Source organism: Accipiter gentilis, chromosome 29, assembly GCF_929443795.1.
Source record: "Accipiter gentilis chromosome 29, bAccGen1.1, whole genome shotgun sequence".
Lineage (NCBI taxonomy): Eukaryota > Metazoa > Chordata > Aves > Accipitriformes > Accipitridae > Astur > Astur gentilis.
The window spans coordinates 1,052,790-1,075,017 of record NC_064908.1 but is presented as its reverse complement, the minus strand read 5'-3'; the positions used below and the strand labels follow the sequence as shown (position 1 = coordinate 1,075,017).

The 22,228-nt window shown below is 45.6% G+C and overlaps 2 protein-coding genes across 5 annotated transcripts in view; one reads left to right on the top strand and one right to left on the bottom strand.

Annotated features, from left to right (window-relative positions):
- Positions 1-22,228, top strand: part of CTTNBP2NL (CTTNBP2 N-terminal like) — a 57,196-nt gene that overhangs the window by 28,843 nt on the left and 6,125 nt on the right. The window contains exons 1-3 of one of the 4 annotated variants that reach the window (XM_049831915.1): positions 4,622-4,642; positions 9,974-10,081; positions 20,492-20,722. In XM_049831915.1, the coding sequence (XP_049687872.1) occupies positions 9,983-10,081; positions 20,492-20,722 (330 nt within the window). In that variant the 5' untranslated portion in view covers positions 4,622-4,642; positions 9,974-9,982. Of the gene's footprint in view, positions 1-4,621; positions 4,643-7,073; positions 7,137-9,539; positions 9,616-9,973; positions 10,082-20,491; positions 20,723-22,228 lie in introns of those variants that run through there. The other 3 variants (XM_049831913.1, XM_049831914.1, XM_049831916.1) reach the window with 3 other exon arrangements.
- The window catches only part of ST7L (suppression of tumorigenicity 7 like), a 102,356-nt gene continuing 96,671 nt past the window's right edge, over positions 16,544-22,228 (bottom strand). Inside the window, exon 16 of the mRNA XM_049831918.1 lies at positions 16,544-16,553. The gene's annotated coding sequence lies outside the window, so the exon portion shown is untranslated. The remainder of the gene's footprint in view (positions 16,554-22,228) is intronic.

Here is a 22,228-nt window from a genome sequence, read left to right as displayed (position 1 = left end):
ACGTAAGCAGCGGTAGCCTGGCTTCGCAGGCAGGGAAACCTGGGCCAAGAGTCACTTCCCTGCTGAGCCGAGCATCTTTTCTCACAAGGTCGTAACGGAGGCTGGGAGCAGCACCAAGATCTCCCGCGTGGGTTTTATCCTGACATTCGGACTAAGGACGGCTGCCTGCAGCTGCAGCCCCTCTGGCCCTATGGCATTGGCAGCCTCCCTCCGGCACGGCGGGGAGCGTGCCCCCCACATCCCTGCAGTCCAGACCCGACGCTGGGGATGGCCGATCCGTGCTATTGGGGATGCTGGTCTGGCAGCACTTGGGCCGAGACCTCCTCCGTGAAGAGCTGCTGAGCAGCCACCAGACACAACCAGGGACCCAGGGGCTGGATCCAGGGCTCCTGCAGCCCGTCGCTTCTCCCCGAGCGAGCCGATGTCGGTCAAAGGACTTTCTGGTGCAGAGGAAGGGCTCATGCTGGTAATTCGGGTACTGCAGTGTTCCCAGGAGAGGGAGTTTACTCAAGAGATAATGCTGAAAGGATTTTCCCTTTTTTTGCACTCTTACTTTGGAAGACTGAGGCTTTGTTTGCTTATATACCATATATTTTTATGAAATGCTTCATTCCTGTTTTCCTCAGGTATAATTGGATTTTTCTCAATAAGCAACAAAATAAAAAAGAAGTTTATAGCATCTCTTCAGGATTCACTTGTTTAAAAGCAAACCATACCCCAACACTTAAAATCAAGGGTGCATTTTTAAAAGCAAAGCAGGGCAGTAACTTCTACTTTAAAAAGCCCTACAAGTTTTATGAAGCTATTTTACACAGCTCTAGACTTTCAGGAGAGAAGAAAAAAACACTCAGTCAAAACCAATATATTTTTATAGCAGCAAAATTTCTAGAATGAGACCATAGATCTTCTGCTAATACGGGGAGCCTTCAGAAATACACACCCACATGCCAGCACAAACAACACACAGCTATAGAGATGGATGTCATACAATATTTAAAAAGAAAAAATATATGACTCCCAGGGAGGCAGGGCTGGCTCTTTTCCCAAATGGATTCTTGTTCCGACAAACATGACAGATGTGCTTCTTTCTAATTGTTTGTATTTGTGGTTTATCTCTTGCCTGTGATACTTCAGGAGAAATCTCCTTTCTCCTACCGTTGTGTTCCCTCCTCTTTGGCATCTGAAGCTTTTTTGGTTGGTACTGTTCTCCAGTGTGACACGAGCCTGCACCGTGCTGGCTGGGGGGGGCTCTACCCCTGGCCCATTTCCTCCCCGGGCTCCCCGCAGAGCCGAGACCTCCCACTCCCACCCTTGGTCCCACGGGACCCCAGCCAGCCCGCAGCCACCCCCGCACAACCCTTAAGAGCCGCTCGCTCTTATCTTTGACTCGTGTCACACGCTATAAACAGATACAGGCGAACCAGAACCACCTGCCCGTACTTGTGCTTACCCTGACGTACGGACAGGTACTGTAGTGATTCGTATCTGCCCTCACCTTGGCACTTCTCTGCTGTTTCCTTCCATCAGAAATCCACACTGCATGCACTCGCAGGCAAGCACGTCATTTTTCTGCCCGTATCTGACACACCTGGCAATCAGCTGCATGCTAAAAATAATAAACAAAAAGAAGGTGGCCAGACAGCCTGGAGAGAGATGTGTTCCAGACCTGAAAAGCCTCCTCCTCCTGTGCAGCTGATTTATTTCCCCCAAAAACGCAGACCAGCATTTTTTCTGCATGGGCATATGGGCTCTGCTAAGAAACGGGTTTTTTTTTCTCTCATCTGTACTAACTTGCTGGGTTTCAAGGCTGCAGTTGTTTAGTTTGCCCTGCCTGAGACCACCTAGGATGTTTAGGACACTCAGTCCCGTCAGATGTTTGCTCTCCAGCTGCGCTGGGTTCATCGAATGTCCTCACTGAGCCCCAGAACAGAGAAGCTTTTGGTGCCAGATGTTCCCTGATGCAACTCATGCATCTGTGACCTTTACATGCTCAATTCATCGCCAGTCAGTCATCAGCCTCACGCAAAGCTCTTTCCGCACAAAGGTCTCCTTTCTCCTGCGTTTCCAAGAGCGGGATCGGGCCGCGACAGGAATGTTTGCAGCAGCATCGGGAAAGAAATGACCGGCTAGCAGACGTTATCGCGCGGAGAGTCGGTGCCAACCTGGAAACACAACCCCTTCCTTGCTATTTTCGGATGCAAGCATAAATAACGTTTTATTATGTGTTGTGGTATTTGGAAAAACGCTCCCAGGGCGGCAGTTCCCGGAGAACCAAAGCTGCCGTTCAGCCCCTCGGCAGACACCGGCTGCTCCCGCCGCCCCCGCCGTGCAGCGAGCGCGGCCGACACGGGGGGGAGCTCCAGCCACGCGGACCAGGCAAATCCCAAATCCACCCGTGTTTCCCAGGGAAGGATTTCCCCGCCAGCTGCTGCCGCCGATGCCCGCCGGTGTCCGGAGCCGCAACCAGGGGCCGTCGCCGCGTTTTTGGATCGTCTCGGAAGCGCTCGGGTTCAAACCGCTGTTGGCTTCTTAAAGCCGATGCCAAAGCGCAGGGAGTGGGAAAGCCCGGGTCAGAACGGATGCTCATCCCAGCCATGTGCGAGCGGGAATCCCCCGCCCGGCCGTGAGCACTCGCTATGGTGCTCGGTCTCTACCCCCTTTTTTCCCTAAAGCCCGTTTTTGGGGGGGCGGGGGAGAGATGAGATGCTGTGCCAGCTTACAGCCGAGATCTCCCTGGCAGGCCCCGTGTCCTGCACTCGCAGGATGCGGCGAGTTAAGTCAGCTTTTTTTTTGCCTGACTTCCTTCATTTGTGGCACTCCAGTAGCCCTCTTCCCTTTTTCTCCAGCTGCAGACGGCCATCCACCCTCAGCAGCCATCTCTTCCCCCAGAGCTATCCGGCCTTCTCGGAGCATCCCCCTCCTCTTACACCCTCCCCAGCCCATCCTTAGTCTTCCAAGGGGCTTCACCCACCACCATCACTTCTCTTGTGGGGGTGGGAAATGGCACGTAGGGAGTGAAGAAAAGCCCGTGAGCCAGAACCTTGGTATGAGCTGCTACCATTTTTCTCGTACGTGATGAAAGGACGTCTGCCCTAAAACCATATTCCAAGGATAAAAAGAAGAGACAACAGGTGAAAAGCAGAGAGCCAGGAGAAGCACAGTGTAAGAGAAAGGTAATCACAATTAGAGGTCTTAACCTACCAGCTGCTTGGCAGTGCCACAAGGGCACTTACAGCCAAGCACAGCTCAGGACAAGTAACCCATGTGCTTTTTTCCCCCCTCCCAGGCTCTGAGATTACTAGACCAGAGGCACTGCAAAAGTTCCAGCATTTATCAAGGCTGGGAAATAATGCTCAGACAACCCTGTCTAGACAAAACAGTCTTTCTCTGAACATACTAGACAGGGGACTGCAACAGTTAGAGGTGATGTTTATTGCTGGCATTGGCACTGTGTAAAGTCCTGTCATTATGTGACACTACAGTGGATTCAGAAATTTCTACTGCAGAAACTGCTGGTTTCATAGCACATGTCACCATCCGACAACGCAGGCCCGGCGCTGCCACGTGTGCAAAGCCAGCGCTCCCCCGCAGTCAGACTCCTGACAGTGGGAAAGGCCATTGAAAACCATTTTCAGCTCTTCAGAACCGAGCGCATTAGCGATGCCAAGCGCATCTCATAGGAAGGTCAGAGACGGAATGATTTGCCACGTTCTCCACAGAAAGCGTTAGTTCCCATTTCAGCTGCTGCACCGGCTTAGCAGACTGCTGGGTAAGCAGCTCTGACAGCGAAAAAACCTGCTGCCCTCAACAGTGTCAGCCACCACGCTCCGGCTGGGGCACCCGTGGGCGACATTCCCTCTGGCAACAGCCTCCAGCATACTCTGGGCTCTTTCCTCAGCTGACAGCAGGTAAATAAACCTAAACAGGCCGCGCTTTCCTCGGCACCTCTGTGCAGCCCCTGTTTCTGCCATCACAGCGCGGCTCAGCACCGGCCAAAGATCGTGAGAAGAAAGCTGTGACAGCAACGCGGCGAGACACCCTGCGGAGCACTACGGGCCCCGTACTCCCCCACAAAGAAACGAGAAGGGCCGTAGAACACCCTTAGGCCAAGCCACCAGCCTGGAGAGCGGGGCCGCAGGCCCGAGAGGCCGGGGCGCAAACCGGCCCCGGGCGCTGTGAGGGGAGCAGGCCGGCCCCGGGACGAGGGTCCCCTCCGGCCCAGGCCGGAGCCGGTGGAGGGGTGGCTCCGGGCTCCGCGGGGGTTCCCTCCCGCTGGGCTGCCCAGGACGAGGCGGGACGCCCGGGACGGCGGTGGCGGTGGCCGCGGCGGAAGTGACGCGCCAATCACGGCCACCCGCTCGCTTCGCCGCCGCCGCCGCGAACAAAAGGGATTTTCAGCGCCCGCCCCGCCCTCCTCGCCCCGGTTTCGCCGCCTGATTGGCTGTTACTGCCGCCGCCGGCCGGCCCACGCCCTCGCCCCGCCTACCCCGCGGCGGATTGGGCCGCGGGCGCGCCCGGCGGCGGCTCTGATTGGCGGCCGCGCCGTCCCTCAAGCAGGCGGGCGCGAAGGGGCGGGGTGGCTGGATGGGGAGCGGAGCGGCGCGGTAGTGGCGGCGGCGGCGGCGGCGGTGGCGCGGGCCAGGTCGGTGGGGCGGGCGGCGGGCGTGGTTCCTGGCGCGGCGGCGGCGGAGCCCCGCTCCGTGCGGCCGGGCCCGGCCTGGCGCTGCCCCTGCGGGTTGGGCCGCGGCAGGTGCGGGGCGGCCCAGCCCGGCCCGGCCCGGCCGGCGGGGGCTGAGAGGGGCGGTGGCGGGGCCGAGCCCAGCCCAGCCCTGTTCTGCTGCCGGCGGGGGCGGCCGCGGCCGGGACCTGGGGGGGGTGGTAAGCCAGAGGGCGAGGGGCGGCCGTTACCGGGAGCTCGGCATCGCCGCGGCTGTGGCTGCCCGCGGCCGGGCCGGGCCTGGCGGGGAGCAAAACGGCCGAGTCGGTTGCTGCCCCCCCGAGCTGCCCCCGCGGTCTTGCCCCGCGGGCGCCGAAGGAGGTCGGGGCGGCCCGGCACCTTCCCCGGCCGGCGCCGCGTTTCCCCTTTGTCGGCCGCGGTCGTACCGGCCCGCGGCGGCTCGGGAGTCACCGACCGAGCGCTGACCGAGCCCGGGCCCTGCCACCACCCCCCGCCTCCTCCCGGTGCCCCCGGGCGGCCCGTGAACCCACGGCTGACGGAGCTCCGCGGCCCGGGGCGTCCGCTCCGTCCCCGGTTGGGTCGGGGGAGGGCCGGGCTCCCGAGGCTCGGCTTCCCTCGCCCGCCGCCCCCCGCGCTGTCCTGGGGGCTGAAGGCCGGAGGAGCCGGGGGCCGGTTTTCACGTTCCCCCCCGCCCCGAGGAGCTACAGGTGCCGCCCGGGGGTCGTGGAAGGACACGGCGGTGTTCTGAACACGAGTGTTAGGTGTTCGCTTCGCCCGGAGTCGTACTTCAAGGAGTAGTGGGGTGAGGAGGGTTTGGGGGGGGTGTAGATGTCCTTTCTCCTTGTAGTTTGAAGAGGCAGAGGTGGGGGGTTTAAACGCTGCTCACTTCAACCTGACTCTACAGTTCTGATGCAATGCCAGGTAGCACTGTGGATGCACAATTATAAAGTGTGTGTTATCCTTTTTATTATATAAATGTAGCATGTAATTATTTTAACGACTCGATCATCACACTATACGTGCAGCAGCAATTTTAGAAACTTGTCTATCAAGAGTTTTCAAACTCATCGCTTGGGTTCTCATATGAATGCGATTACACGACTGCCCGTGCAGGCTCCTGGAAAATATCAGTTCCTCTTCAGGGACGGTGGGGAAAAAATGAAGCTGATTTGGGGTTATAGACATAGAGGCATTGTTGCATTGGCATAGCTGTAACCATGGCTTACGAAAGGAAAGGAAATACCCTCCTTCAGAGGAAAAAAGGAACAACAAGCTATGTCCTTCGTGATTTTTTTTTAAAAAGTAGAAGAGTTTTGAGCCAAGTGCTTGCAGAGTATCTTGAAGCTTCCTCTTGTCGAAGTCCCCTGTCTGTGCGGCAGACTGTGCTCTCCGGCTGCTCTTTGGTTAGTGCCCGCTGCGTAGTGACTCAAACCTTCGCTGAAATCAGTGGGTGAAGTTCTCTTGCGCTGGCAAGGTTAGCTTGGTTCGTGCTTATATGTACGTGAGCCCAAGTGAAGTGTAACCTCTAATGGTTTCATAATCATCGTAGCGTGATTCAGGCCGCAGAGGAGCTGCCACAGTCTACAAGCTTATCTCTTTTGTTCCTGAAGTGGCGCATGCCAAAGATAATTTACCCTGGTTTGTTAGCCTGCATGGTTGTACGTACGCTTAAACTGGCCTTGGTATTTATTTTCAGTTAAATACTGGGAAATAACTTTCTAAAAGAAGAGTTCTGTCTCTTTGGAGGGTAGGTATGGGTCTGCTGAGGAGACTCTTTAATGGTCCATAGCATAGCTAAAAGGAAGTTTACCTTTAGGCAAGCAGTAAGTAATTATCTTTGTTTATGCTCTAAACTCTTGCTTGTTGTCCAAAAATGGTGGTATATCTCAGACTTGGGGAAAATATTTATACCATCAGACTAAACAATGAGGTCCTTGCGGTTTGTGATCTGTGTGAGTGGACTCGTCAGTATATTTCACTGATTGTAAAGGGCTAATATGCCCTGGGTATTTCTAGATCTTGTTTCTAATGCTGTGAAACTCTAGCTCTTGGTTAAAGGTTTTGAAATAATGGGTCAGGTTCCCCAGCTGATGAGTACAGATCTGTTTGGCAGAATGGGACTGTTTGCAAGGGGGAGAACTGGGTAATTGAGTACCGTTGTGTGATCTTTTATTAAAAAGTGGGACGAGGGAAGGCACAAGAACATGTAACCAGAAAGCAGTCTTGGAAAGGTCAGCTCAGGAGCCTGTGATGCTGGAGGGCCGGGAAGGGATTGGGATTTGGACAAGGGAGGAGGAGCTCAAGTATGTGCTTATTAGCTCTTTGATCTGGAGATGCTTCTTGTTCTTGTAAAATAACAACACAAGATGAAGAGAGCTCTTTTCCCATTTTTCAGCTCCCTAGTACTGAGTGGCCCTGAAAGGGAATGCTTGGGATTGTTATGGATTCAGCATAACTGGTACCTGCCAGGTGTACTCTAATGCATCAAAAAGTTCCTTGTAAATCAGTGCAGAATACAAGTGCAATTTAGTGGGCTTGTTTTAGGGCAGTGACTTTATTTGTAGCATCTGCTCCCAGTCTGTTGCCTCTGCAGCATGGGATGACCTATGCAAACAGAGCAGTTAAAGGTCTTCTGTAGTGGCAGGTTGCACACAAGGAAGTTGAGGTTGTACCACTTATATATCTTTAATGTTACCTGCTGTTGTTGTATAAATGATTGCACACCGGCTCCTGCTCTTTATTTCTGTAAGAATTTTTATCTGTATATTTTAGGACAGGGCTTGTTTATGTTATTAAGCTGATTAAAGACTATAGCCATAGAGGCATGTTAAGAATAGCATGGCTTATTTCTATAACGCTGTGAAGTACAAGTCACAATGGGAGTATTTAGAATATAGAATAGAAACGATTACTGCCCAGGCTAATAATAGCTTTAAAATATCAAACTGCAGTTGATAGCTGTCCTTGCTTTGAGTGTGCTGTTCAGTAGCTAATGGAGAGATGCAGCTGCACATTTCCATGTTGTCTCTTTTTAAGAGAAAAGCACAGAGACAGTCACATGGAAAGCTCATGTTCAAAATTTACTGTCCTGGGGTAACAGAATTAGATGATAGGCTTTGTTCCATGATCTCAAAGAAAACTTCTCCTTTTTAGTTCTGGCTTATAATGCCACAAAACTAATATAACTTGGTGAGTATCTGGCAAAAAAAAGCTATTCCTATTTCCCATTGGTACTGATTCAGTCTTAGCACCTGTGAATTTAGTCTGAGCAAGGACTGAGATGATTTTGAAATTAAGCCTTGCATCTCCTGAGCAGATGTTCGGGTGTTCCAGATTTAAAACCTGCCCAGGGAAGTGATGCAGCTCAGACTTAAGTACTGACATAAACATGGTAACTGTTAAAGTCTAAAATCAGGCCCCCCTCTTTTCTTACCCTGTATGGCTACTTATTTATGTTTTAGCATTAATTTGCTGCTTCTATCGCACTCTCTCCCTTTTTATGTAAGGTGAACAAGTTGTAAGTAACACTCCTTCCATGAGATCTCAGCTAGCCAGGCTCCCTGTGGTGACGGAACTGTCAGCAGACGAACCCAAAGCTGAGGGAGACGGTTGGGTTCGCGTCCTGCACAAGGCTCTGTAAAGGTCTGTCGGCTGGTCTGAAAGTGTAGCTCTTGCTCAACAGTGACCAACACTGCCCTGCCCCACTGAAGTGTGATTTGAGTCAATACAGTGAGTTTCCTAAATTACACTTTTGTGTCAAGCCTTGATCAGGCTTTTTTGAAATTATGACAGATATGAATGGGTTTGCCAAACACTCCACTCGTGTATTTTCCTCTTGAATGTATGTTAATGGATCTGTAATAGGGAACACGAATGCAATGCTGACCGATCTGTGGTGTCCAGTCAAATTGGTTTTGGAACAGCCGCAATACCTCAGACAGTCATGGTCGCTTCCACTGAAGTTCCTTGAGCAGCCCGTGCCAATGGTAGGGCAAGCTAGAAGAGTCTGTCAGAAATGTTGCTGCTTTAAGGAATTTCATGTAAAACTGTGTGAAACAAGAATGTGGCTGCGTGATGAGAAAATTGCCAGCTTAGCAGAGGGGGCATGAAGTAGATTTCGGATTTCTCTTGCTGTATGAAGGCTACCTACTCCTCTCTGTAAGCAGAACTTTCTGTTCCCAGCAACTGGAAAACTGCTTTGGCATAAACAAGACAGAACTTGTGTTTGTGCATAATTCTCCAAGGCACAGTTATGCAAATCAGTTGTAAAGTAGCAGTGACTTCAGAAAAATTAGAGTTCAGCTGAGTGTTTTAGCTGGATAGATGTCTCTAGTAAAGGTTAAGTTAACCCTTTATCACTTGCCAGTGAAGTGGAGTTTGATACCTCTGAGTAGCTGCTTTGTGCTGTAGCATTTTCTGATTGATACAAAGAGTGGTGAAAGATGGATGTGACTCAGAAAAGTGTATTTGATTGTTGCGCAAAGCACAAGACTCTATCAGTGCGTCATCTGCATCAGAGACAAGGATTTAGTCTGTGAAGTGATTTCCATTGTTAACAAAATAATGTAATAAAAAGGCTTATTACTAGGCAATGTTAAGTGTATCAGCAAAAGATGCAGGGGAAAAAAAGGCTTCTTGTATGTGCCGTTCAGATGATGGATCTTTGCTCTTATGTGGGCAGTAAAATAATATTTAATAAATGATGGTGATATTGAAACAGTTTGAAAGAATAGTAATTAATCGTGTGTTTTTTGTGGCATTGATTTTTGTAAAGTGGTTTGGGCCTGTTCCATTAGCAATGTATAATGGCATTCCTAGGAAACGTAGCACTGCAATGTTAACTTTACCGTTAAGTTTGTGTAGGTGGCCCGGTTTGGACTGCATTCATCACAGCTCTTCAGTCTCGTTTCAGTGATGTTTGCAGCTGTGTAATCCAGGTGTGTAATTTAGAGTAGTAAGGCTTTTAAATATCTGTGTTTTTCCCTCTCCTGTTAACTTTGGCTACTTCTTGGTGAATATTACACTGTCATGTCAGCCCGTACATTCTGCCTGCACCATCTGGGTGTGCATATGTTCGTGACCCCTTGGGAAAAGGCAAAAAACACATCTTCTACAACTGGTCTTGGAAGCTGAAGAGAAAATGTTCGCCTTGTGTATTGTCCCTTTTCCCCCCAGGGCAATTTGCAGTCCAAAAAACTGGAAGCTGAAGTTAAATAGAGATTATATGTCATAGCTTAGAATACTGATTTTAATGTACAAAGAAATACCTAGTAAACAATCTTTCATTATTTTCAGGTTTTCAGGATGAATCTGGAAAAACTCAGCAAACCAGAACTACTGACGCTATTTAGCATTCTTGAAGGAGAATTAGAAGCAAGAGATCTTGTCATAGAAGCCTTAAAGGTATGTTGTAAGTACCATGATAAGAGACAAAAATGACAACACTACTACTGTAGGTTCTGCAAAGCACTTGCATTCAAGGTGAAGTTCAGAGGCAAAGATTTATTACTGGTTCAGAATCCTGTCTTGATATCAGCAGTATTAGATGGTGAATGCAGTATATCATTCTATGTCTTGGAATTCATTATTGAAAACTGGCTGCAAGAAGCATTTCAGTGTTGAAATACAGTGTTATGCGTGTGCTTTCATTCTTTCTGATAAAGAACCAAGTGTTTCTGCTATCCTGAGGAATGTAAAAGGTCTATTAGACTTCCTTTGTTGGTTTTGTTCTCCTTTAGTAAGGAGAGCTTCTTAAAGCAGAAACTCTTCTCGCCAGGAGGGATCACATATTAGTCTTTTGGTGAGAATAACGTCATGCTAAAAAAAAGCATCTGTGGCTGCGTATTGTACTAAGCCAATATAAGCTGGCACTGTTGCTGAGAGCAGCAGACCTGTGGGCTCAGCTGCTTATTTTTTCCCTTTGCTGGCACAAGGATTAGTGTAACCTTCCAGTGAGGTAGATACCAGCTAAAACTAACCCATCAAAAAAGTTAGTTTCGACCCGTGTCAGTGCAGCTGACGTCATGGTTGTGTGAGCACTTGCGATGGGACAAGGCCGGGGGGGTGATGTGGTGTTAGCTCTGTGCTTCTGCTTCCCTTGTTCAGGTAGTGTGGGCTGTGGTACTCTCTGGCCAGTTTGGTGTGTTAACGTTGAGCCTAGAAGATATTTTAAAAATGCGTAGTCCATGTGTAATACTGCTGCTTTTTGAAGGATGCCTAGTCGTCACTCAGACTCGGTAAGGTGGAAAAAACCCCAGTGGTGTAAAGGATGGAAGGGGTTAATTTTTGAAGAAATGAGTTGTCACAGGGTTGAACATTGAAGTCTTTCTCAAGCTGATCTGTCACTGTTCATAATGTTTAAACTTTCAGCTATTTCAAAAGAGAAATGGCAGCTTGCAGGCCTGAGAGCTGCAGGGACTTGGTTTTCCAGCAAAAGCTTCTGTAGCTTGATTCCAAATATAAACGGTTTCGGGGGGTGGGGGAGGAGATCCTCCTCCAAAACAGTCAGGATGCTTTTGTGTTTATTGTTAATTGTTTTTGCATTTAGACAATAATTTTATTTTGGAGGAATATTGTTACCCCATCAAAACTATCGATCGGGTGGAAGGCTTGACTCCTCTCTTGGAACAGACTTCCCAATTTCTCCTCTGTCCTAGGATCAGTCTTCTATGTGGTCAGAATGTGTTACCAAAACAAGCATCACTTTAATATTGCAGTGTGAAATGCATGTAATGGAGCCCAGAGAGACCAATGGGAAGGAATGCAGCAGCTCCATTCCAAAGGCTTTCTATCATGTACCTTCCGATAGCATAAAGCAATTATCTTTTCTGTTGAAATTTAACCTGCCGTTCCCTCTTGCATGAGATTAATATAGTTAGAATACCCTTTGACATAATTTGTCAAGTACTCGTAAATGAGAAGAAATTAAATTAAATTGTAACCTATACTTGATAATTATGTAATATAAAATACCGAGCTAACCAAAGGTTAGTGCTATTTTCCCCTTCTTCTGTAAGGGATACACTGTAGTGTTTCATCTTCAGAATGCGAGGAAAGCTGAAGGTAGTAGGAAAGGGCAGTAAAAGCTTCGAATCAGGGCTGGCTCTGGCTGCCCGCAGCCCTGCCTCCTGAGCGCGACCTCATGGGAAAATGAAACCCCTCCAAAACTGGCCTGTGCCTGCAGCAAATGGCGAGATGCTGTAGGTCTCCAGCTGTGCTGTTACTCGGGTCCAAAAGCTGTGTTCAGTGATGCCGCAGCTCAAGTCTGGCTTCCTGCTGGCAGAAAGCTGCCTTGCCCTTTCGATATGTGGAAGGAAAAAAGCCATGTAACTGCTTAATCTGGTGGCTGGGCAGAGTTTCAGAAGCAGAAAACTCCCAGCTCTGCTTTGTCCGTTTATTTGGAATATACAGTTAGAGAAATTCTGGCCTTACTGTGCTTTTCTTTTTGTTTACTGATAGTAACTGTGGTAACAGCTTTCAAGTGCTTCACCGGCTGAAGTAGTTTTATTGTGTGTGACTGTAATTGAAGGAAAACCCACCTTGCTAATCCATTTACTCACATTTTGATACATATAAAAATGCTGGCCTGAAGAAGAAGCGTTCTAAGACTGAATTAAAGATTGAAACTCTGAGAGCATTTAGTTTGACTGGCATGCATTGGACAAATTGAGCTGTAACTCCCAGGGAGAGGGGTCGGAACGTCCAGGGCTGCTGGAAGCGTTGGTGGTTCCACGCTCAGAGGAGTTGTCTGACTGTGGGCTCGCAGCTGGCTCGGTTCCTGAGTGTCGTGAACAGTGTATTCTGCCTCCGCAGTCAGATTGCTTTGGAGGCGTGATAGTTTTATATTAAGCGCACACGTATGGTGGAAAGAGGTGGAGCGGAACCTGAGCTTTGTTAGGGGACTGCATGATCTTAGTGGTGGTGTTTTTCTCCAGAGTTACATTAGACACGTAGATGTCGGTGGTTAAAAACCAGAGGTTTATCTGCCTATTTACTTCCCATATAGTAAGAAAAATGCATTTCCTCTCACGGGCTAATTTGACTTGTAATTCAGATTTAAATGCTTCTGAACTCTCTGGATGTTTGAGGCAGATCCTTTGGTACATTATAGGAAAGAACAAGCACTTGCAGAGAAAGAGTACCTTCATTTGTAGACTTGTAATTTGATTATAGTACAGTCTGCAATAATTGATATTCCTTCATGCTTAGAGAAGAACATTTAGCATCTGGCATTTAGCGGAGAGAATCCATGCGTGCAGATGACAAAGCCTAAAATAGTTTTCTTCTCCCTCATGGTATCAGGCCACTTGTTGGCTGGCACTGGCCCTGTTTCTCACTGTGTCAAAATCGAGCTTTTGAGCCTGGCTTTCCAGAGCCCGCTTGCCTAATTTGCTCCTTGACTTTCCTCCCTTCTCTTCACCTCCCCTCCCCAAATCTTTAGCCCTTCTTCCTTGCTGCGTTCTCCCTGGGTATGTTTTTGCACGCGGGCTGGAGGCAGCATCACTCCTCTGTGTGCTGGCATAAAAGCTTTAACTCCCAAAGTTTACTTGTCTGGTGCTCAGATTCATATTATAAAGAGCAGTTGTTAGGTCACCTCTAATTGATGCCTCTGGCCTATTATGACTTGCCCTTGCTGACTTCTCTCCTTTGCTGTTTTTTTCCTGTGGTTTACTTTTTTCTTTGTGTATTGTTTTAAATTGACTGGTAGGCATTTGTGATGGGGACCATCATCTCTCCCTGTGCGTTTGCAGTGTATCTGGTCTTGACTTTTGATGTCCATTTCAAATTGCAGTGCTACTTCGATTCAAACACGAGATACTAGGATAAAGGATTAAGTGAATGAATTTAGTGTATTCAAAATATTCTTTTCCAGTGCTTCCGTTTGCTTCCTCTATTTTAAAACCTCTTGGAAAAAAAGCTTTTTCTTTTTTTGCCTGAAAGTAGTTTCCTGTCCACTGCATAAATCTCAGCGTTCTCAGAACAGACCTTAAGTCTCACTTCTTGTGAGCTCCTTTTGTGCTCCTTTTCCTGTAGTTAAAATTGTACTTTAATCATCCAAAAAAACAGATGCTGTCAGAGTTGCATAATACTAAGGGCTAGATTCTTAGTCCTTGTTGCTGTGTAGAAAGGATTGCATGTGTGACCCACAGGTTAGTCTTCTAAAATAGCACACCGTGACTGGAAACAATTCAGTATTTAAATGGGCCTCTATTGCTATGTTAGAGCACTTTGTTCCCTGCCCCCTGTTCTTTAAACAAGAATTTTCCATACATTAAAAATGGAAGTTCTGTTTACTTTTAGAAAACAGGAAACAGCTTTCTGGTTTATTCTTTTATGTTAATAAGGCCTTAGGCAATTTACACTGGAATAGAAACTATCTATTTTGTGTTAATGACTGGGAGCAGGTATTCATTGCTTTGCTTCTGAATTTAGTGATTCACTTGATAAGGCAGTATTAATGCATTGCAAAATTAAGTGTTCATTTGTCAGTGGATTTAGAAATTCAGTTTACACTGCAGTTTCAAAAACCAAGTCTACCTCTTGTTTAAATAAAAAAAAAAAAGTTAAGTAATATAAAACTGTACTGCAGATGCTAGTAAATCTTTCACAGATGGGGCAAAATGGGCTTTTGCATCACTTCTAAAGCCGCTTAGATCTAGCAGTGTTCCTGTGGGCGCTGTCCTGCTGGAATGCAGGCTTTTCTTGCAAATTTGGGGAGTTTTTTCTTTATTTCTTGCTTGAAGCAGCACTGTTTGCCAGCATCTTTTGAAAGACTGATTCTCTTCACCTTCTCAGTACCCAGATGGGTGGAGCAGGGGAGGAGCGGAGAGGTGTGGGAATGGCTTCCACGCTGGAATGGCTCCAGCTCTGAATTTCAGCCATCCGGGTGTTGTCAGGCTCCCTGTTTTAATGGTGACCAAAGTGCAGCGCACGAGCACGGTAGAGTCCCTGGGCTATCGTCGCAAGTGTGCTGGGAGCTGTGCACGGCCAAGTTCATACTGGGATTTGTACTATCTGTGCTGTGGACCCAAAGTTCGCAGGGAAAGAAGTTGCAGTTTTGCACTGCTTGATATTTCCTAAGAAAATTTCTTACATTTTTCAAAGCTGATAACAGGTCTTATGTGGGCAAATATGGGTAGCTCTTGTTTATCTGGTTTGTTCACTTGATATAATGATGGCAATTAAGACAGATACTGTATTTGAGCAATTTAATTTCTGCTGTGTGGCTCTCTGCTAGGCATTGCTTCAGAGCTGGAGCTAAAGTAACACTCAGAATTCCACTCCAGCATTTTGACATTTATTTTCGTGCAAAGCAAGTGGTCCCCACCCCCATTTCCCTTCTCTCTGTCAGCGATTGCTGTGACCTCAGCTTGTCTTTATTCCCAATATCTGTCTCTGGGGAGAGAAGCTAATAAGGAAGTTCAAGGCAGTACGAAGCTATTTAAAGATTATGCCACTTTCTGCAACATAAAGGAGGAACTTCTGTGCAAATTATTACTGGAGAACTGCATACGCAGTAGCTACAGTTAATTAACAGTGTGTTTGTTGTGCTGAGGGTTAAAACCTAAACTCTGAAATTACAGGCAAGAGTAATACTCTACTTTCAAGTTCGGTTTGGGTTTTTTTTTGGACACAAGTCTTGGAAATTCCCGGTTTGATGTTCCAATAAAACAATTTGTAAAGATTATTGCAGGCAGAGAGAAAATGCTGTCACATAAACAAGGTTTCAGTAAAAGGACATCTTTTATTTAAAAAAAAATTACACAAATAGGTTATGGGAAACATTCATCCCAAAACAGTCTAGAAATCCCAAGAGGAAACAGTAGCTTTTGCCTGACAAAGTGAAGCCTTAGCTTTGCCTGCCTGCACAGGAAACATCTCTTCAGTTGTGTCAGATATTGTTTCTGCTCCATAAAATCAGAATTATCTCTTTTCAAACGGACTAACAGTGGTCAATTACTCTAACTTGAGCTAAAAGCCAGCCAGTTTAAAGTGGTGGCCTCTCTGCATATGCCCAATTCTTCTGGTCATTGGAGTTTTATTTTTTAAGAGTAGTTAACGTGTGTAGCTGCTTCCTTTTTCGAAGAGCAGCCCAAGCTTAAATGTTATCTTTTTTCTTGTTGGGGGAGGGCAATTTAATAGTCTTCAAAATTGCCGAATAGTCCATTTAGTTGCTTTTGGAGTTTGAATGTTTTGATAGGAAATTTGTAAGTTTGCATATTTGAAATGATACAGGTGGAGGTACTAAATTGGAAGACCACCTAATTGCAGAAGATTGCGTCTTCTTTCAAAGTGCAGTTGATGTTATTGGAAGTATGTATGTCATCTCTGGTTTTCCCAGATTCAATTTTCCACTCCTAAATTAACAACACTTTTTGTAACCTTATTTCCTGATTATTGAAGCTTGATTTCCTATGCATTTATGAGTTTCAGTAGGCTGATACTGGGATCTAAGTTGATTTTTCCACTTTGGGTTCATTAATAGAATATTTCTCTTACACCATCAAGTTGCTTCTGTTTTGAAAGTTGAACAAATACTGTCTTTAAGACTGAATTCCAGTTCAGACAAGACAAAACTGTTGGAGATGTTTCTACATGACCTCCAGTGTTAGTAGAAGTTGAGTTGAAGAGTTGCCTCAGTGAGGAACATAAGCCATCAGAGGAGTCGCTCATGTATGTGACAGTTCAATACCTGTATAAAATCACCTGTGTAGATTATGGCACTGTGACTTAATTTTAGGAGAGCTGTGCCGATTTATTGTAGCGACAGAGACGGCTGCTCAGTGGGACCCGTAGAACAGAGGATGTCACGGGCAGCAGACTGAAAAAGCCGTATTTGCATTCCCAAGTGCATGGTGGCCCAAATCCCAAAGCACTGGATTTGTTTCTGTAAACTAGATGTGGTCAGTGTAGGATGACCTGTTTAAGACTTTTCCTAGTCTAGACAACTTTAATTAAATGTTTATGCTCTGCTGGCTACTAAAGAAGAATAGCTGGACTTCTGAAAGCTATTAATGTTATGATAGTCTCATCTGTTTGTCATGCTAGTTCAGGAAAATACTTAATTGCTCAAAGTAGCAAGGAAGAACTTCTTGTTCTTTCCCAGACAGGAAATAAACCACCCCACTAAATTCAACAGAGTTCAGAGCCTGATGCTGCAGGGAGCAGGGGAGAAACACGGCTGTCGTTACACCTTCAGTATTGCAAAACATCAGAGGTTATGTGTAGCGCATGTGACCTTAATCACAGTTCTTTAAGCTTTTATGAGAAGGAACTTGCGCAGAAGAAAACTTTTCAAATGTCCCCACGTTTGCTTACACTGTTAAAACACTGGTGCCCTTCTGCAGGGTTTCTCCCATGTTTCTGTGTGGCTGTAGAGTGACCGGCACTGGGGTGGGTTGGGTTTAAGGGAAGAGCAGCTCATCTGTCAAAGCAGTTAGGCCAGCTGGATGAATATCCCAATTTGTATTTACAGACTTTTTAATACTTGAGTCACTTAGAAGTTCCCTATACACTTATAGTGAGGTTTGGTTGAGTCATTTTTATAAATTCTTCAGAATAACTGAAGATTTCCTGCCCCTCAAAAAAAAAAAAAAAGCCTGTAGTTTTTCCTGTGATTCATTAAACCAGGGGTGGCTCATTATCCAGGGTGGCCCTCCCATTTCCAGGTCTGATCTTTTCCTTCCTCTGCCTTTTTTTTTTTTTTTTTTTTTTTTTTTTCAAAATTAGAACAGTATTTTAAGCTCTGATCAAAGGTATCCACCATTCCTGGTAAATATTACTGATAAAGAGGGAGGGATATTTGTGAGCGTGAGCTGTTCCTCTATTTTTTTTACTGCAAGGGTTAAAATACAACTCTAAACCAGTATCATGGGATCAATGTCCTTAATTGGGTTTGGTCACAGAGGAGGTATGGAAAGAAAAGTATTTCATTTGGGGGTTTTTATGCCTCCTGTCAAGGTAATGTGTACAGCTCTCCCTTTGAGAGCAGAGATTGACTCTTATTAATTTTTTTCGTGCTAATCACATGGTTGCATCTTAGAATGTAGGCAGGACCAGCAAATCTCATTAGCTGAGTAAAGCAAAGCTTTATTGTTTATGTCTGTCCTCTGACCTATACAGCTCAGTTACAGCAGTTTGCTTTTCTGTTTCGGTACATCTGTACCAACTGCTGTGTGGGGTGGTGTCTAGAGCATCACTGTTGCTCTTGGATGCTCGAGGGAAGTGTTTGCATTTTCAGTGCAGTTTACTGGGACATCTGAAGACAGCCATTCCAAAAAATACTGGCTTCTAAGTTGTCTTCTCATTTTAGTCAGACTCAGTCTTTCCTATCTAAAAGATGTCCTCAGGCAATCCCATGAGAAATGGGTAACAGTTTGCCATTCTTGTTAGCTGAAGGGGTTTCTGAAGAAGCGCGCAGCGAGGCTGGCGCAGCTTCGCTCTGTATTCAAAGCAGATAGCTTGTTTTCTGCCCTGCGACAGCTGAATGCCATTTCACAGCATCAGCAGAGTCGGGGCTTTCTGGCGCTTGTGCTAAGTGCCCTTCACCAACTCTGAAAAGCTGCCGTGTTTAATTTGGAATGGCTTACTTTCTGTTCATGCTTGTAAGGATGCCCAGATGTGAGCAGTGCATCCACAGAAAGCCGAAGCGCACCTGATAGCGTGCAGGCAGCATTTGTTTGGAGAAGTCTCTCGAGGTAAAAACATGTCATGCGTGTGCTCTGTCAAGAAGAGTGCAGCTAGTATCGTAACTCCCCTCTGCAGGTCACGCAGTGCTTTGCTGGTTAAACATGCTAACGTATGCTTTAAAGTCAACTGCTTTTAAAGGTGATAGCACGCTTTGGTTAGAGGTACTGGGGCTCACTCTTGCATTTCAGAGAAAGATGTTGGTAACTGGTGCAGAGGAAAGCCCACGTCTTTCTGTATGGCCTCACTAAGAACGTGCTGATGCAGAACAGTACATAATCATTTATATGCTCTAGAAAAGTAAAGGTATGATTACCTCGTAAGGACTGGTTACCATGACTATAATGAATCAAGAAGAATCAGATTTAAACCTCAGATTTGGAAGGTATTCTTTCTTGGCAGGGTGCATCAGCTCTGCTGTGCATGGGATTGTGCTGTCAGTGATACATGCTGGAATGAAAGATAGTCACAGGTTTCCACAAATGCATAGCATTTAGCCTGTAACCGTTTCAGTTGAAATCAATGCTTAAATTTCTTGGAGGCAAGATAGATCAGCTCTGAGGGCTCTTTTGAATCTAGGTCTGTTTTCCCTCTTACATCTTCCATTGCGTGGATATCTGTTTTCATATGGTTTCTTATCATGGTGGTAAACATGTAGATAATATTTTAGTATCTGTATGTTTATGAAATTTTGTTTTGTTTTTTAGAACTTCACAGTAGTCATTCAGTAGGATAAGGCTATTCGTATCCTAACAAACAAGACTTCCCCTGGAATGGCTGATTGTAAATGTTGTAAATGTAAAGCCTAGTACCTGTGAGTTTTCTCAATTCTTACATGTCAGCAAAAGAAACCTAATCATTCCTATCTTGCTTCTTGATAAACTAAATTTTGTTTAGTCTGGATGAGAACGTTAAGTATTTTATTGACAATTTATGGATTTACAGGCTACTGCAAGAATAAAACTTCAATTGTTCAACTTGAAATTAGTTGATGGTGACATAGTCAAGGAAACCACACAACTGCTCTGCCACTGGTACAACAGTAAATGATTAAATATTTTGTTGAGCAAGAATTGAGACTTACCTTCTTTCCTTTCACACAGTTGTGGAATGTAAGTCATGGACATAGATAAGCAGGTAGCTGTGGTATGAGGATGTTAGTAGGCTGACTACATTGTGGAGATGCTGTGTTTTTAAGCAAGACTTTTGTTTGTTTCTGGTTTGTTTGGGACCACTTGGTTAAAAGACACTGTTCAGCTGGAGGGACAGTGAGAAATTAATTGAGCACCTGTTTTATATAACCTCCTACATGCTTACTTCAGACTGCCTGTGAATAGTATGCATTTGCATGTGTTCCAGCTGTGGAAATACAAGTGTTTTTTGCAAATTTTTTCTGGACCCAAGTATCTTACCTGGAGAGCAGGTGGCTTCTAGGAGCAGTTGTGAAGCAGGGGGGACATCAAGCTGGCAGTGCTGAGTCAGCCTGCGAGAGCTGGGCTCACTTGCATATATTTGATCCATCTAGATCTTATTGTCTTTATTATTAGTGGGAGACCATCAACTTTTGCCCGTTTTAAATGTATTCACGAGGATTTTTATTAGCTGGGAGCCTAGTTTAAACCTTACAGTTCAAAAATCCCTTCTGATGATAGAAGGTTTATTGTCCTCACCATACGCTTAACTTTTCATAGTCTTAACTTACTTGATCAGAGTCTGCCAGTAGAGGAGTAGCATGTGCACTTAGTACGTGAAAAACAGGGTGTTTGTCCCCTTGTTGCTGGCCTGATCAGAAATGGCAAGGTCCAGAGCAGATGGGCTTTGGAGATCACACAGGTAGCATGGACTGCACTGCTGTCCAGCAGGTAGATCACTTGACCGGTTTGTCTTTTGAATTAGTCTCTTTCTTGTCTGTTAACCAAAGACCTTTAACGTGATGCACTTGTGTGTTTTCCTGTCTGAATACTCTTACTCTTGTAGCAGGTAACAGGTTATGAATCAGACTGTGTTAAGATCTCTATTGCTAAGTGGAAAACTGGAGAAGAGGAATATTAACTACCAAGTGCTTTCTTCTTTAGCTAGTTTTCTATGTTAAGTATGTTGAAATGCAAAGTCGTTCTTGTATTGCAGGCCCAGCATAGAGACACGTTCATTGAAGAGCGCTATGGGAAGTACAACATCAGTGATCCATTAATGGCTTTGCAGAGAGATTTTGAGACCCTGAAAGAGGGGAATCATGGTGAAAAGCAACCAGTATGCTCCAATCCGTTATCTATTTTGAAAGTGGTAATGAAACATTGCAAGAACATGCAGGAAAGAATGTTATCCCAACTAGCTGCTGCAGAAAGCAGGCACAGAAAGGTAAGTTTTGCTTCAAATAAGCTGTGCAGAAGTAAATAGTTGCATTTTGATAATATATTAACTTTGGCAAAAACACTTAAATGCCTTGAGTTTTGGCAACTGAAAGGGCTTTGCACCTTTGTTTAAACTTCTCATTCAGTACAACGCAGCTGGTAAGCTTATTGTAATTCCAAAATTTGAAATATATGCAAGGTGTTTTTGTTAGGACACACAAAAACGGAAGTAGCTTATTCACAGCTGGGAGGTATAGTGCTTACCAAAATGTAAGAAAGGATTTCTGAAAGATTGAATTCTCAGCAGACTTCTCAAGCAGACATATCGCTATTCTGCTTATGACTTGTTCTGAGTGATTGTTGAAGAGCTGGTACCAGGTACTTAAGGGAGTGCACTTCCTTGTGCTTTCTTAAAGTATGACATGATCAAAACTTTTTCATGCTATTTTGCCTCTTTAATAAAGCACCTATTATTGTTCATATGTAACTTTAATATATATTGATACCAATGAGGTGCTTGGTCCATGTGTCAGACTGTACTTCCACAGAGGTTTGCTCCCTGGCATACTGTAGTTTACTAGGGGAGTATAAAGCTGTGGACAAATCTGAAAGCAAGAGTCCACAGAACTCTGCTTCTTGGAGTATTGCTACAACATACTGCCTTTATGTAGCTAGTTAGCTTTTAAAAAAAACACGTTTACACATTTGTTTTGTCCTGCAGTAAACGTAAACAGGTCAAAATGATTAAAGTATTTGTCCCTGCTGTGTAGTCAGGGCAGAGAATGATTGCCCAAGGGTCCATCACTGGAAGCTGTGACTGGGAGGAGCTCTCTGGAGCATCCCTGCAGTCACCTGCATTGCAGCACTGTATCTTAATGTTTTCACAGATTTCTTTTCCATCTTAAAAAAATTAGCTGGGATTTTTGCTTTTACTTGCGTCAGTGGCAGACTGCGAGGTGATGCTGTTACACTGATGTCTAGAAGCTATCTTTTACAATGTCACTTCTAGGTGTACTTTTGGCTAGTTCCTGGGCCAATACCATCCTTTATTGTTTCAGGTATGTCACTCTTGCTTTGATTAAAACTTACTAAGTCATGTACAAAGATCTCAAATACAAGTAGTCACATTCTGTTTCTAATCAAAAGGTTTGAAGTTGAAACATCTGTTTCATTGCTCATCAGCATGTGGGTTAGTTTATTTTCCCATAATCTGTTTTGATGGGGATAAGATACAGCAAGTTCCTTTCAGTCTGTGAATAATCTGAAGCATTTCTGTTGCAGAAACCTTACTATGACATAAGCAACCAGCCAGTTTGACTTTTACATCACAGACACTGTGCTTAGGGTGGGCAGCTGGAAGTATCTTCAGCTTTCGGTTTGTCCTCCAAGTCACTCAAAGTAACAGCAAGGCTGTGTGTTTCAGTTTTCAGCCAAGTATCTAGCTAAATCATGCTATTAAAATCAGATTATCTTTTTTCCCCTTCTCATCTATCCTTCCTGTCTCCTTCTGTAA